Consider the following 13,234-nt stretch of genomic DNA (forward strand, 5'->3'; position numbering starts at 1 on the left):
GCAAATACATGAAACAGAAATAGAAGTTAGAAAAACAATGTTTAAAAATTATATAAAAATCTACAGGAGATCAAATATATAAATAGCATATTTAGTTTTAAAAACTGAGCCCTTACCTTAGATTTGTCATCCCCCGAAGCTCTCGTGGCTTCATTCAGAGGGACAGCCCCATGCTCCCTTGCCTCTCTGAAAAGTTCATTCACAATCTTCCCCGTTGAAGGTCGAACTATATGTAATCCACTGCATTCGTGTTCACTTGAATAGAACCTTTAAACATTACAGTTCATGAATAAAAACAGAACACAAACATAAACTACTTTAAAGCATAAAGCTACACAGTCTTAGGAAATGACATTTATTTAAAGAGATGCAGTTCTATGGCCTTTCTGGAAATATTTAATTTTAAAAACAGGATTAAGGGATTAAGCAGTAACTAGTTCATTTACTTTCTCATGGAGTCTGCAGGGATTCTGGTAGCAAGTTCAGCATCCTGCCTGAGAACTAGCTTGTTTCCTCCTCCCTCACGCTCTGTAACTGCTTGTCTATCACATGCATCTCTCTGAGAGCTTGGTGTGGCTGGGAAAGCACTGCTGACAGTCAAGCTAATTCTCTTCCTCTGCGGAATCCACATTCAGTGGGACCTGGTTAGTGAAGAGACTTCTAGATTTAAATGGTGTAAGCATCTAAATCTAGACCACAGGGCTACACAGAGTTTACTCCTCAGAGTTCTGACTGAAAAATTATAACCCCCCTGTGTTAAAGGTAAATAATTTAGACCACAATTTTCTCAGTGTGTTAATTATGTAGTGAATAGTTTTTTCTCTCTTTTCTATGCCATAGTGGTTCTAGGGAACCTAAAAACTTCCTTCACATAAATTAGTACCCTATTTTATCTTTCAAGATTTTTTCCAATCAAGAATATCAGAAAATATAACCAATGAAATATCAACATGGAGACTTCCAGAATAAGATGATAACCAAAGCTCATATCTTTAACTACCCATACCCTCCAAGTTCCCAATTTGCACGGACCTGACTCATGAGACAAAGGGGGAAAGGTATCTCAGCACTGGCAACTAGGAATAGAAGTCACCTTCAAGAACATATGCAAAACTAAATGGGAAAGGGAAGGGCAGCCTGTGGGAAAACATTCAGAAGTCTGTCTGAAGCCTTGAAAATGTAACAGAAAATATGGCTAAAAGTAATTAAAGTACGTGGGCTGAGCAACTGGGTGCAGGATGTCCTGCTTGTGCAGTGGAGGAGGTGCGAATTTAGGGGTGCGGATTTAGGAATGCCGGCTCAGCGCAAGTTAGAATGCTGCTTGCACACGCACTGATTGTCCTTCTGCTGTTCTTGCAAAAGACCACTGCCCCCAGTCATGTGAGGCCTTTTGTACAAAAAGATGTATAAAAAGAAATTTGGTTACTTCAAAGAAAACACTGATTGTGGGACGGAACTGGGAGTGTGAGAACCTTATGCTATCTTACTTCCTGAATGCCGAGAGCACAATAAAAGCAACGTGGGATAAATCAGCGGAGCTCTTGATCCTAGAGGTCTTGAGTCCCCTGGTCCCATCTTTCTCTTAAGTTTGTCTTTGTGTTTCTCTAAGCTTTGTGGCACCCGTCATTCAACCCGAGTTGCCGAGCTGGTCTCGGCAGCAGCCCAGCTCTCAATTCACTGTACGTGGAAGAAAGATCCAGTGGAGAACAATGAACACCAGCAGAACCCCACTAGCAAGGCTGGCTCACAACTGCTGGGGGCGGGGCAGGGCGGACTCCAAGCTGACAGCGCTCTGAGGAGATACCCTGAGGCCAAGCGAAACCTTCTTGCCCAGCTGATATGCAGAGGAGCCAGCACAATATAGCAAGGCCAAACACTGCCATGACGGGCTCTTAAGACAAGGGCCCTAGAAGGAGCCTGCTAGCAGCTGCCTTAAATGGCAGCAATGAGGGAGGAAGGGAAGGGAAAGGACGAAGGGGGGAGAGAAGGGGAACGGGGAGAAAAGCAAAGCTTCCTCCTGCAGCTACTCCTGCTGTCACCCCTTCCCTCCCTGTCTCGTGTCCCTAATCTGGCAAAGCACAGCAACAGAGTACCTTTTTCTCAGTCTTGATGAGAAAAACCGTACAGGAAGAGTCTGACATAGGAAAAGATTTACTAACTTCTTTATGGTCACTGATTTTTTTATTACTGGTGTAAGAAATTTTTGCCTACCTCAGCATCTATTTTCTTCTAGAAGTTTTACTGTTTTCCTTTCATATTTTGATCCACAATCCATCTTTCTCCCCTTTCATAAGTATGCCTATATACTTGACTCTCCTTCTCTATTTAAACTCATCTGATCACCGTCTGTCCACTCCTGTAGGTAACAACCTCCTCTATACAGGTGACGCTCAAATACACCACTTTAGACCCTGTTACTGATGGCTCAGGTGTGGAACTGAAAAGCACAAAACCGAATCCAGTTCACCTCTTCCCACTAATGACCACCTTTTCCCTGCACACCAGATGAAGAGCCTTTCAGTCCTCTCTTCCCCGCTCATTACTCTCTATAGTCCATGTCATCACGTGCCTACAATAAATCCTTCCTCCTCCACTCCACTGACACTGCCCTGATCCCAGATTTTATGACCATACTCTTTGGATTACTGCAGTTGTCTTCTTCTTTTGTCTCCTTATCCTGTTCGTCCCAATACTATTTATTTTATATGATACTGCCAGTCCTACTCTCCTAAAAGTATAATAACCAACACTTATCAGCTGCTCATTTAATCCTCATAAAAATGGCATTATCCCCACTTTACAAATAAGAAAACTGAAGCTTAGGGAATTAAAAAAACTTGTCCACTGGCAAAACCTTCTTAGAACAGAGAAAAAAAAAAAAGATAGAACTGAGCTGTGTCTATGTCTAGAATCAAAGCTTTTACGACTCTACTATAGTTTTTATGGTAAAATTTACAGTAAAACACACATCCTGGCTTTCCCCGCCTGCCACACAGTGCAGCTCTCTGTGGCTTCCGGGGCTAGCCATGGCATGGCTGTACCCAGGACTGGATGCGAGATAGGTGGGCCCAGTGCCAAAACGAGAGGGGAAGTCTCCTTGTTCAAAATGTACTAAGAATTTCAAGACAGTAACAGCAAAGCAATAAACCAAGCTCGAGGCCCTTCCTGGTGAGGGGCTCCGTGTGAGCACAGGGGCCCCACGTCCACGAAGCATGCCCAGCAGCACCCCACCTGTCCAGCCTCACCTGCCACGAGTCCACCCAAGTTCCGCTGCTCCTCTTCGGACCCCTCTTGTCATTTTTATTATTGTTTCTTCCGGGCCTATTATGTTCCTTGTCTTCTGTGCTTATCCATGTCCTAATAATCCTTTAAGACCCAGCTAGGTACCAATACTGGGCTAGACATCTTATACACCTACCTCACTGAATTCTCAAAACCATACTAGTATCTCATGACTTGCAGGGGACACTTCTTTAAGTTCTTATACTTTTGAACAAGAAGACTCACATTTTTAGAGTTCTGTTTGTGACAGAGAACCTTTTGTGGATGAATATGTAAAAGCAGGTGTCAGGCTAACTTCTGTGTTTTTCTGTAGAGCCTGTCCCTCCTCTTGTATATTAAAATCAGATCACATTATGTCCAGAGTACTTAAGTTTCACATTATGTACACAGTGAAAATATACTGGTTTGAAATGATAATGAACAGATGAATGTTTTGATATCTAACATTGTCCAAGAATGTGGACTGTGAAATAAGACTGTTTTCTGTACCAGACAAAGCAGCAGACATGCAGGGAAGCTGGGCAGATGTCAGTGCTGAATATGAAGTCAAGAGAACTGCATATTTAGTATTCAAAAATATCACACTTAGCAAGAAGAAAACATTGCCAATAATTTGCTTCACATTGTATTTTAAGCAGACTAAACACAGTATAAGCCTCAACCAATATATTTAAAGCAGCTCCTCCTTTTGGATATGTAAATAATTCCAGAAATCAAATCTGAGGCACAAAGTCCTTAAAAATTGCATTATCAAATTATAACTGTTAATGGCAACACTTTCAGATAGCATAAAAGAGAAAAAATATCATTCATTGAATTATCTTAAGGATTATATTTGAACAGCAAGGAAAATATTAATATACTGATCTTATTTTCAGAAGTCAAATATTTCGATTTGTTATACCAGCAAATGAAATCATTCAAAAATCTGTTCAGATTGGGGAACAATGGCCAAATAGTTAATGAGTAAAACTTTGGTACATTAATATTTTAAGCACTTTCAAAATTTCAGAGACTGTATAAATTAAGGAAGCAGTTAAAATATATAATACACATATTATATATATGTGTGTGTATATCTACACACACACATATATATCAAATAAGAATTAAATGAAAGGAAAGGAAACTCTGTGCCAAGATACCAACCTGCAGATCATAAAGGAAAAACTGTACCTTGCGGTGGAGTGATGTGGTGGTCAGCACCTTAACCAAGTGAACATAGCACCAATAGTGGGGAACCTGAAACCACATGGCTCCTGATGTGATAGAATACATAGCAGAAAGTATCACTAACTAGTATTCTTAACAAATATGTTTAACAAGAATCTAATCGTGAGGAAACAATGACCTTGAATGTGGGACATTTTACAAGACATCTGGCCCAGGCTCTTCAAAGTCAACGTGATACACTTTAGACTATACAGATGAGCTAAAAGCAAACAACAGAAAGGTGCTCTGGATTCAGATTCAAAACAGGCATCACCAGGGCCTTCCCTGGTGGTTCAGTGGTTAAAAGACTCTACCCTTCCAACGCAGGGGGTGCACGATCGATCCCTAGTCAGGGAACTAAGATCCCACATCTGTGCAGCAGGCCAAAACAGCCACCATCAGTGGAATGCACAGCCCTTGGCTGGATACTAAATCCTAAAAGGCGCTCAGAGTATCTGACTATGAACTATGTATCAAATGATATGCAATTATTGTTCATTTTCTAGGTGCGATATGTTATCAAGGTTATAAAGGAGTGTGGGCTTCTCCTCAGGGGGTGCAGGCTGAAGCCTCTAGGGATGAAGTGCTATGATGGCTGCAATTTATTTCCAAATAGTTGCGTAAAAGAGTGTGCACCAATGTACTGCTATAACATGGTAACAACGGTGAAGATCAGAGCAGACACAGCATATATTCATTGCCCTAATCTTTGCATTAACTATGTATTTGAAAAATTGTAAAATAAAAAGTTGGGGTGAAAATCATAAATATTATTCTTTCTTTCCATTCAGGTCCAACAGATGTCATTTTACCACCTCTACAGAAAGAAAGAAGGTGGAATGGTAACAAACAAAAAAGAAAGAATGATTTCCAGTGAATTTTTCAACTTCTGGTAAACTAATACTTTCTGAAAACAAGATATAATGGGAAAATTCAAGTTTGTCCCTAGTAATGAGATTTGTGTACTAAAAAGACATTAATGAACACATTCCTGGAAACAAGAAAACTCATGACAAGAAAATATATCTGGTTCTCATCTCTTAAATCTTCACTGTTGATTCTTTTTATAGTTCAGGGATTTAAGAACAGCAAATCTTATCTAGATCACTATTAGATAGGTCTTCAGCCAACAGAAGGAAAGACAGATTCCTGAAGTTACAGATTCTTAAATGGAGAACAAAAGACATAAGGGGCTCCATGGATGGGCTTTAAGAAACACACAAACCCCTAAACATGGCTAACAAAATTATACATAAATGTTGTTCTGGGGGAGGGGGGGGTGGCTTTCATTAGATCCTCAATGAAGTCCTATGACTCAAATGAGAACCAAAGTGCCCCCTGAAAATACTATTCAGTATATCATGCTATTTGACGTCTATCAAAATAGTAAGTATTTAAGATAATTTTTCCATAAGTTTCTTCTGGCTTTCTGTCTACTGTAGTTTCAGAAATAGTATCTAAAAAATATTTAAGAAATTACAGTTAAAAAAATTCCCAAGGCCATTTAAGATAATGCGGGATTAGTGAACAAAAAAAGGGACACAAGTTTAAAAAACAAAACAAAACTTACCTTTGAGGTGGTGTTTGTGGGCTTTTAAAGGCTGTAGCTTTATGTCTATCAGATTTGGAAGCTCTGCATTTCACTTCATCTTCATATAATTCTGCCAAGGCCAACTATAAAATAAAAGATTTATTATAAAGTATAAAAACACTAGAAATAAACCCTTCTACACAATGAGAAGTCATTGAGTAGAAAATTCACTTGTAATTGAGTAGTAAAGATTTCTTTAAGAACTTTTATTGAGATACAGTTGACATACAATAAATTGCATATAAAGTGTACAATTTGATTTTTTTTCTTATTAGTAATGTATATATGGCAACCCCAATCTTCCAATTCATTCCCCCCCCAACCCTCCCTCTGCTTTCCCCATTGAGTAGTAAAGATTTCCAATGAAAAATGAAGGCTTCTATTTCAGAAGATGACTCCCTTCTAAGAGAAAACCACTGAGTCTCTCACTTATAAAACTAACCAAAGTGCCACGCATACTAGAATAAAGTTACAATAATTATTTAATTACTTTCAATGAACTATTCAGTTTTTTTTAAATTTTTAATAAATTTATTTATTTATTGGCTGTGTTGGGTCTTCGTTGCTGCATGCAGACTTTCTCCAGTTGTGGCAAGCGGGGGCTACTCTTCATTGCGGTGCTCAGGTTTCTCTTTGCAGTAGCTTCTCTTGTTGAGAAGCACAGGCTCTAGGCATGCGGGCTTCAGTAGTTGTGGCATGTAGGCTCAACAGTCGTGCCTCATGGGCTCTAGAGCTCAGGCTCAGTAGTTGTGGCGCACGGGCTTAGTTGCTCTGTGGCATGTGGGATCTTCCAGACTAGGCATCAAATCCATGTCCTCTGCATTGGCAGGCGGATTCTCAACCACTGTGCCACCAGGGAGGTCCCAACTTTCATACGTCTAACGCGGCAATTTTGCAGGAAATTCTAATTTTAAAGTGCTGTGTAGCCAAAAAGAACTTATTAAAATCCTAACTTGAGGCTCTTACTGTGTGAGCTTGGGCAAATTATTTACCTTCTCTGAGCCTGAGTTGCCTCAGCTTTTTTTTTTTTTTTTTTTGGCACACGGGCTTAGTTGCTCCGCGGCATGTGGGATCTTCCTGGAGCTGGGATCGAACCCATGACCTCTACATTGGCAGGCGGATTCTTAACCACTGCGCCACCTAGGAAGCCCTGCCTCAGCTTTTAATGTCTATTAAAAAAAAAAAAAAAAAATACCTTAGAGGTATTACATAATGCATGTGAAACACAAGGCAAGTGTTCCATTACCAGAAGATGTTATTAAAAGGACTGAACAATGATCATATCAGTGTTTCATCTTCCCCAAGATTTCTTTTCTTCCTGCAGCATTACCTATATATCTTCTACGGTCTTCTCCTTCTTCTCCTCTCCAAAAGGACAAATCATAACAAAACAAAAAAACCCCACAAAGCAAATGAGACCGGCACTCTGATTTCAGAAGTTTTTACCTCCTTGAAATTTCTTCAAAACCATATTTCTTTATGGATTTCCTCATGAGCTGATGATACGTCCTACGAGTTACTTTTATGCTACTCCTATCCTCACCAATGGAAATGTTATCTGTATGTCAAAGGCCCATTTCAGCCATCCTTCACGAAACCGTTTCTAATTTTCTTAACTAAAGTGATAATTCTTTTCTAAATCCTCATAGCATATGCTATCCTATTACTGACATTTATATTACATTACATTGTCATCACTTGTGTACTTTTCTTACTATTTCATCCCCCCACTATAATTTGTTTCTCAAATTGTTTCTAATATAGCATTTGACAGGCACCCAACTAATTCTTGTTGAATTATGTAGACTACAACTCAACATGAATCATAAAAAGACACATAGATAAATGTTACAGGTTTTAAAACTGAGATACTTGCTATAGTTTTGTACCTTGCTTTTTGCTTTAAGAAGATGTGAATAAATCCTGTCAATCAAATAACCTTCTTCTATAAAATAAATGAATAATGCAAACAATGCTCTTTTACTCCATGAAATGTGGAATATATATTAATAAAATAGGAATATGGAGAAAATTATATTAGAGCAGGGAGTCCACCTAGCTGAAAAGTCCTAGTTATTACCAGTATATCATTAACGTAGAGGAAAATGAATGATGTTTAGAGGGAATTAATGCCAGGATTCATGATGTCTCTGCAGCGTCATATGGCATAAGTTCATAAGCAAATATTTTAAAGAAAGTTAATTTATATTATTTGACATACCAAATGATACCACTCCAGAAGAGGAAATAAACTGATGTATTGGTTAAAACCTGTAGAAAACAACAGCAAATTCTCAGTCCAATAAAGAGAGAAAAATGTGTGCACTGTGAAGTAATGACACATTGTGAATTATCAGGACAGACTTCCATGAGCTAAACAACTAGATTATGAAGATATTTCAATTACACAGAGAGAATAAACTATTTAAGCACTGATAATCTTTTCTCTAGAATTTGAAATCTGAAAAATGTGTGAAAAAAACCTGAAATTGTGGGTGAGAACATCAAATACATAGCAAAAGATTAAAAGTACTGGAATTTCCAGTCTTAGAGGGACAAGTGCCAGAAGGTATAATACAGATTTTTAAATCTAGAAGAACATCAGCATCACCTGGGGACCCTTTAAAACTGTAGGAGCTCAAGCCCTACCCTAGACCAAATGAATTAGAAACTCAGGGATGGGGTCCGGTGTCTGTGCTTAAACAAACCTTCCAGGTGACTCTGATGTATGTTAAAATGGAGAGCCAATGATACTGGACACTGATATCAACAGGGTGAGGGTACTTGGAGTGAGTGTTAACACAGTACCAGACATTTGTACTCTTTTCTCACTGATAGAATTCCCTTCTTTGCCCCACCCAAAGCTCACTCCAAACCCTAGTAAGTACTGAAGTTAGCCCCAATTCTCCCCAACTACATAAACAAAGAAATAAAAACAGAAATCTTTTTCTTTGGATATTACTCTGGAGGAAACCTGGGACAGAAGATCTGAACTGTCAACCCCATGTGTGTGGACTGACTGAAGGGCACCAGAAGAGACAAAGGGTTCTGAAATGTTTACAAACACTAATGGACACTGAGGTTTTGGGGGTGAGGACTGCCACTAACAATCCTGTCCCAAACTTTCCCAGTGAATGTTCCCAATTTTGGAGGGAAGGGAGCAAAGATCGCCTCTGTTTGAGATTTGTGGGAGATTTCTGAATTTGTGAGTCACAGGCTCACGGTGCTGGGAGGCTTTTTGGGAGATGATTATCCATCTCTCCTCTCATGGTAAATGAGGAAACGTCTCCTGCTTTAGATGCCGACACACCGTACACTGCACGGCAGCTAAGAAACAGGCACCTAGTGGTACTTTTGCTTGTCCCAATTAGTAACAGGTCACCCTTCTCCTTGAGGATACTGTGAAAGACTCTTAGATCAAGTTGTCAGGAAAGTAAGAAATATCTACTGAAAACTGAACCAACTGGGTAACGCTTAAAATAAGCATGGCTAGATTAAACAATAAGATAATCTAAAAATAGTCAATATCCAAGAAACCAGCTGGGGAGAACATTATTCAATTCTTTTAAACCTCTGATACACATGCTATTTCTTCATATTTCATCACTTCAGTTGTTTTCAGGTTTCTTTGAAAATTCTTCATATTCTTATTAAAATTCTAAAGGAAGCATTATCAGTACTTTACTGTATTTGATATATAAATAAAAAAATCAGTTATCTACCCCAAACTACCAACCAGAAAGTAGACAGATGAAAAAAAACACCCTATTTTCTAATTGATGGTGGAAAGGAAGGCGTTCTTATAATTAGCGACATCTACCACCATATCTCCAACAACTAATCATATCTTAATCCAGTGGATTAAGTCTAAATTTGTCAAGTTTTGGGTGATCATTAACCAAGCCGTTCTCATTTTTCACATAAAAAGAAGAAACATTTAAATCAGAGAAACGATATTAAGTCACATAGTTTTAAGTTTAATAGCATTAGAATGGACTAGTCAGCGAAAAGTTATAGTATTTTTCTCCTTTAAGGGAAAAAGAACCAAATATTTACTAAGCAAGTCTGGGCCAGGATAATATGGGACTGAACAGACACTTCAGAGACATTTCTCTATTTCATCTTTGACACCACCATCACCTCTAGTTTACAAATAAAGGCACCGAGGATCAGAGAGGTTAAGACATTTCTCCTATATTCACATAACTACTAAGTGGTGGGGCTAAGATGCAAACGGAAGTTGTTTTGATCAGAAACCCCATTTTTTCCCCCAACAGCCCACGCTGCCTCTTAGTGATACTGGTCTTCAACAGAAAAGATGAGGTGGATGAGACCTTCCTACTTCTTGATTTTGTTTCCTACTACTGAATTTACTTATGAACGCTGGAACTATTTTACACTGACTTCGTCTCCTAGCCTGACACTGATCACTCCATTCTCCAAATTCGTAATTTTACGCACTCCTTATCTTGGCACCCAATCATACTCCAACTTAAAATGTTGCGTTAAATATATCCGTAGCTTATTTCTGAGAAAAATAGGTAGAAATGCCTTTTACACTTCTATCCCCTGCACCAACTGTGGATCTGATGACCTACTTACCTCTGCATTCCCGAGCTCAGCAGTATGTTACATGGCAGGTGGTCCATATGTTTGTTCAAAGAAACAGAATGAAGGTGTAACGATGAATTAACAGAACTTTTCTACCAAGGCTTGTGGACTGAGTGCCACTTATGTTTAATTGCGGGTCCCTATAATTAAACTTACTTTTTGAATCTTACAAAGAGACAGTTAAAAAAAAAAAAAACCTCAAAGCCCTAAAATGAGTAGTGTGAAGCATCTGATAGAGCAAGATTTGGTGCGCTGGTATTTAGCTAACTAATGTCAATGTCCTGTAACATTACGAAGTTTTATTTCCCTGTTTCTTATGTGCAATGTTTTCTAGACTGTAAGCTGTTACAACTAGGCTGCGCAGCCGCAGGATGAAATACTTTTTACTTCACTCCTTTAAAAGGGAAAAGCTATCTGATAAAAAGGAACCCTTTTTACATGTAAATAATCAAGCCAGAAACAGCCTCCAAGCCAAGCGAGACCAACCCAGCCCCGCTGTGTCTCGGTTTCCCCACGGCCAGGCGCAGAGTTTTCCTCCGCACAAAGCCTGACCGGAAGGTCGACCCGTGAAGCACGCAACTGATCCAGCCAAACGCCATTCCAAATCAACAGCTGCTTCTTCAACTGCAAGTGGGGTGGAGGGGAAACGAGGCAGGGCGGCCCGGGAGCGCCGGGCTCGGACACTCGTTTCCATCTTCGCCGCTGCCCGGCGCGCTGCCCGGCGGAGCCCCGCGGCGCCGGAGCCCCAGTTCGGTCCCCAAGCGGGTCTGGGGAAGCTCGGCCGCGTCCGGGGCGGCCCCACACGCCCCCGGCCGCGCCCCCGCCCCGGCGCCCCGGCGCCCCGGCGCCCCGCCGCCCCGCCGCCCGCCGCCCGCCGCACCTGCAAGTCCTGCGCGCTCGGGGGCCGCGGCCCCGCCGCCCTCGGCTCCTCCTGGTCCGCCTCGCCGCCGCCGCCGCCCTCCGCCATCTTTCACCCGCTCTCGGGGCCGCCACCAATGCGCCTCCCGGGACTTCCGGGACCGGTTGCCTGGCAACCGCGGGGCGGGGCGGCCCCTGCGCGACCCCGCCTCCCCCGGGCCCTGCGCGCCTCTCTTCCGGCGCCTGCCCACCTGTCGCGGTGCCGCTTCTTTCCTTAAAGGAAGTTGGCTCAGAATTTCGCGGCGGGGAAGCTTCTGCGTAAGCCGGGAGGGTCCTTGGGGCCCCCCTGGAGGGCAGCACGGTCTTGGGGGTTCTTTTAACCCCGCAGTGAAAATGTACTCTGGTTGTTTCATCTGATGAAAAGTGCCACCTTACTTTTCCAGTCTCTGTCACATCCTCTCATTTCCCTGCCAACGACTGGGTGGTACGTCGCCCCCAAAGCGTGAATTGATGCTGAGGAGGAAGAACCCCGTAAACTCTCTTTGCGATCAGAACTAGAGAGTCCTAAATTCTCTTCATTCATCTGAGATTTATTTAAACTCCTGTCTTATCCCAGGCACTTTTATGCCCCCGGATTCAAAGGTAAAAGGAAATAGTCCTGGTCATTATAAAACTCACAATCTAGTGGAGGAAGGAGAGGTGTAAACAGATCATAAAGTGCCATTTGCAGTAGAGCTTTGCAGGAAATGTTACGAGTGGAATGTGGGGTGTGAAGGGACGTGTTCTGGGTGCATTCGGTTATATGTGTCATCTCGTCTGTTTCTCTGTCAGGTAAGTATTGTTACCGTGTAATACCTGAGGAAAGCAGATGACAAATAACGGCTAAACTCACCCTGTTGTAAATGACGGTACCGGATTCTAAGCCTTGCATCTGTTGGTTGACCTGATGTTCTTTTTAGTACAACATTCTGCCCTAGAAATCCCTGGCTCTTCTTTATATCGCATACAGCCAATGGCATTTTGGGCAAATCTTGAAGGATAAGTGCTCCTGGTAAACTTTGGACGAAAAGGGACGACAGGGAGAGGCTTGGGTTTGAAATACCCTGTTCATGCTGATAAAGTACCGCATGGTTGGACCTTAGGAGAAATGAGAAAAGATGGTTTGGGCTTGAGGAGTGTGGTGCGGATCTAGACCCGAGATGCAGGCTTAGGACAGATGCTGAAGGGTCTTGCCTTAGTGAAGAGATTGAATATTACCCTCTGGGCCGGTGGTTCTCAAGGCTGATGCACATTAGAGCTCCTTTCCCCTCCTCACTGCAGGAACTCAGATTTAATTAATATGGGAGGGCACTCAAGTATCATATTTTTAAAGACACTTCCCAAGTGGACTTTGCTTCTGGTCATGACAGTGTACCTGCTACTGGATTTCCCCTTCCACTCCCAACAATGAAAAAACTAGACAAAATATATGAAATGATTATTTTCAGACATTGAATTGCAGGCAGTACAGATCTGTGCTGTGCCAGAGAAGGGGAAGAAGCTAGATGAGCTATGTTTGTCCTGGTTTTCTGCCTGGAACTCTCCTAAGTGCTGGTGGGAATGGAAAATGGTGCAGCTACTGTGGAAAATAGACAGTTTCTTCTAAAGTTACATATTCAGTTATCATAAGGTCCAGCATTG

General features: G+C 41.4%; 1 protein-coding gene across 1 annotated transcript in view; it reads right to left on the reverse strand.

The window, feature by feature from the left end:
- UBXN2B (UBX domain protein 2B) overlaps positions 1-11,698 on the reverse strand; it is a 30,094-nt gene extending 18,396 nt beyond the window's left edge. The window contains exons 1-3 of the mRNA XM_057736390.1: positions 11,577-11,698; positions 6,065-6,168; positions 117-267 (exon numbers count right to left, since the gene is read on the reverse strand). Of these exons, the coding sequence (XP_057592373.1) occupies positions 117-267; positions 6,065-6,168; positions 11,577-11,663 (342 nt within the window). The 5' untranslated portion in view covers positions 11,664-11,698. The remainder of the gene's footprint in view (positions 1-116; positions 268-6,064; positions 6,169-11,576) is intronic.
- Between the last annotated feature and the right edge of the window lie 1,536 nt (positions 11,699-13,234).

Source organism: Hippopotamus amphibius, chromosome 5 (assembly GCF_030028045.1).
Source record: "Hippopotamus amphibius kiboko isolate mHipAmp2 chromosome 5, mHipAmp2.hap2, whole genome shotgun sequence".
Classification (NCBI taxonomy): Eukaryota; Metazoa; Chordata; class Mammalia; order Artiodactyla; family Hippopotamidae; genus Hippopotamus; species Hippopotamus amphibius.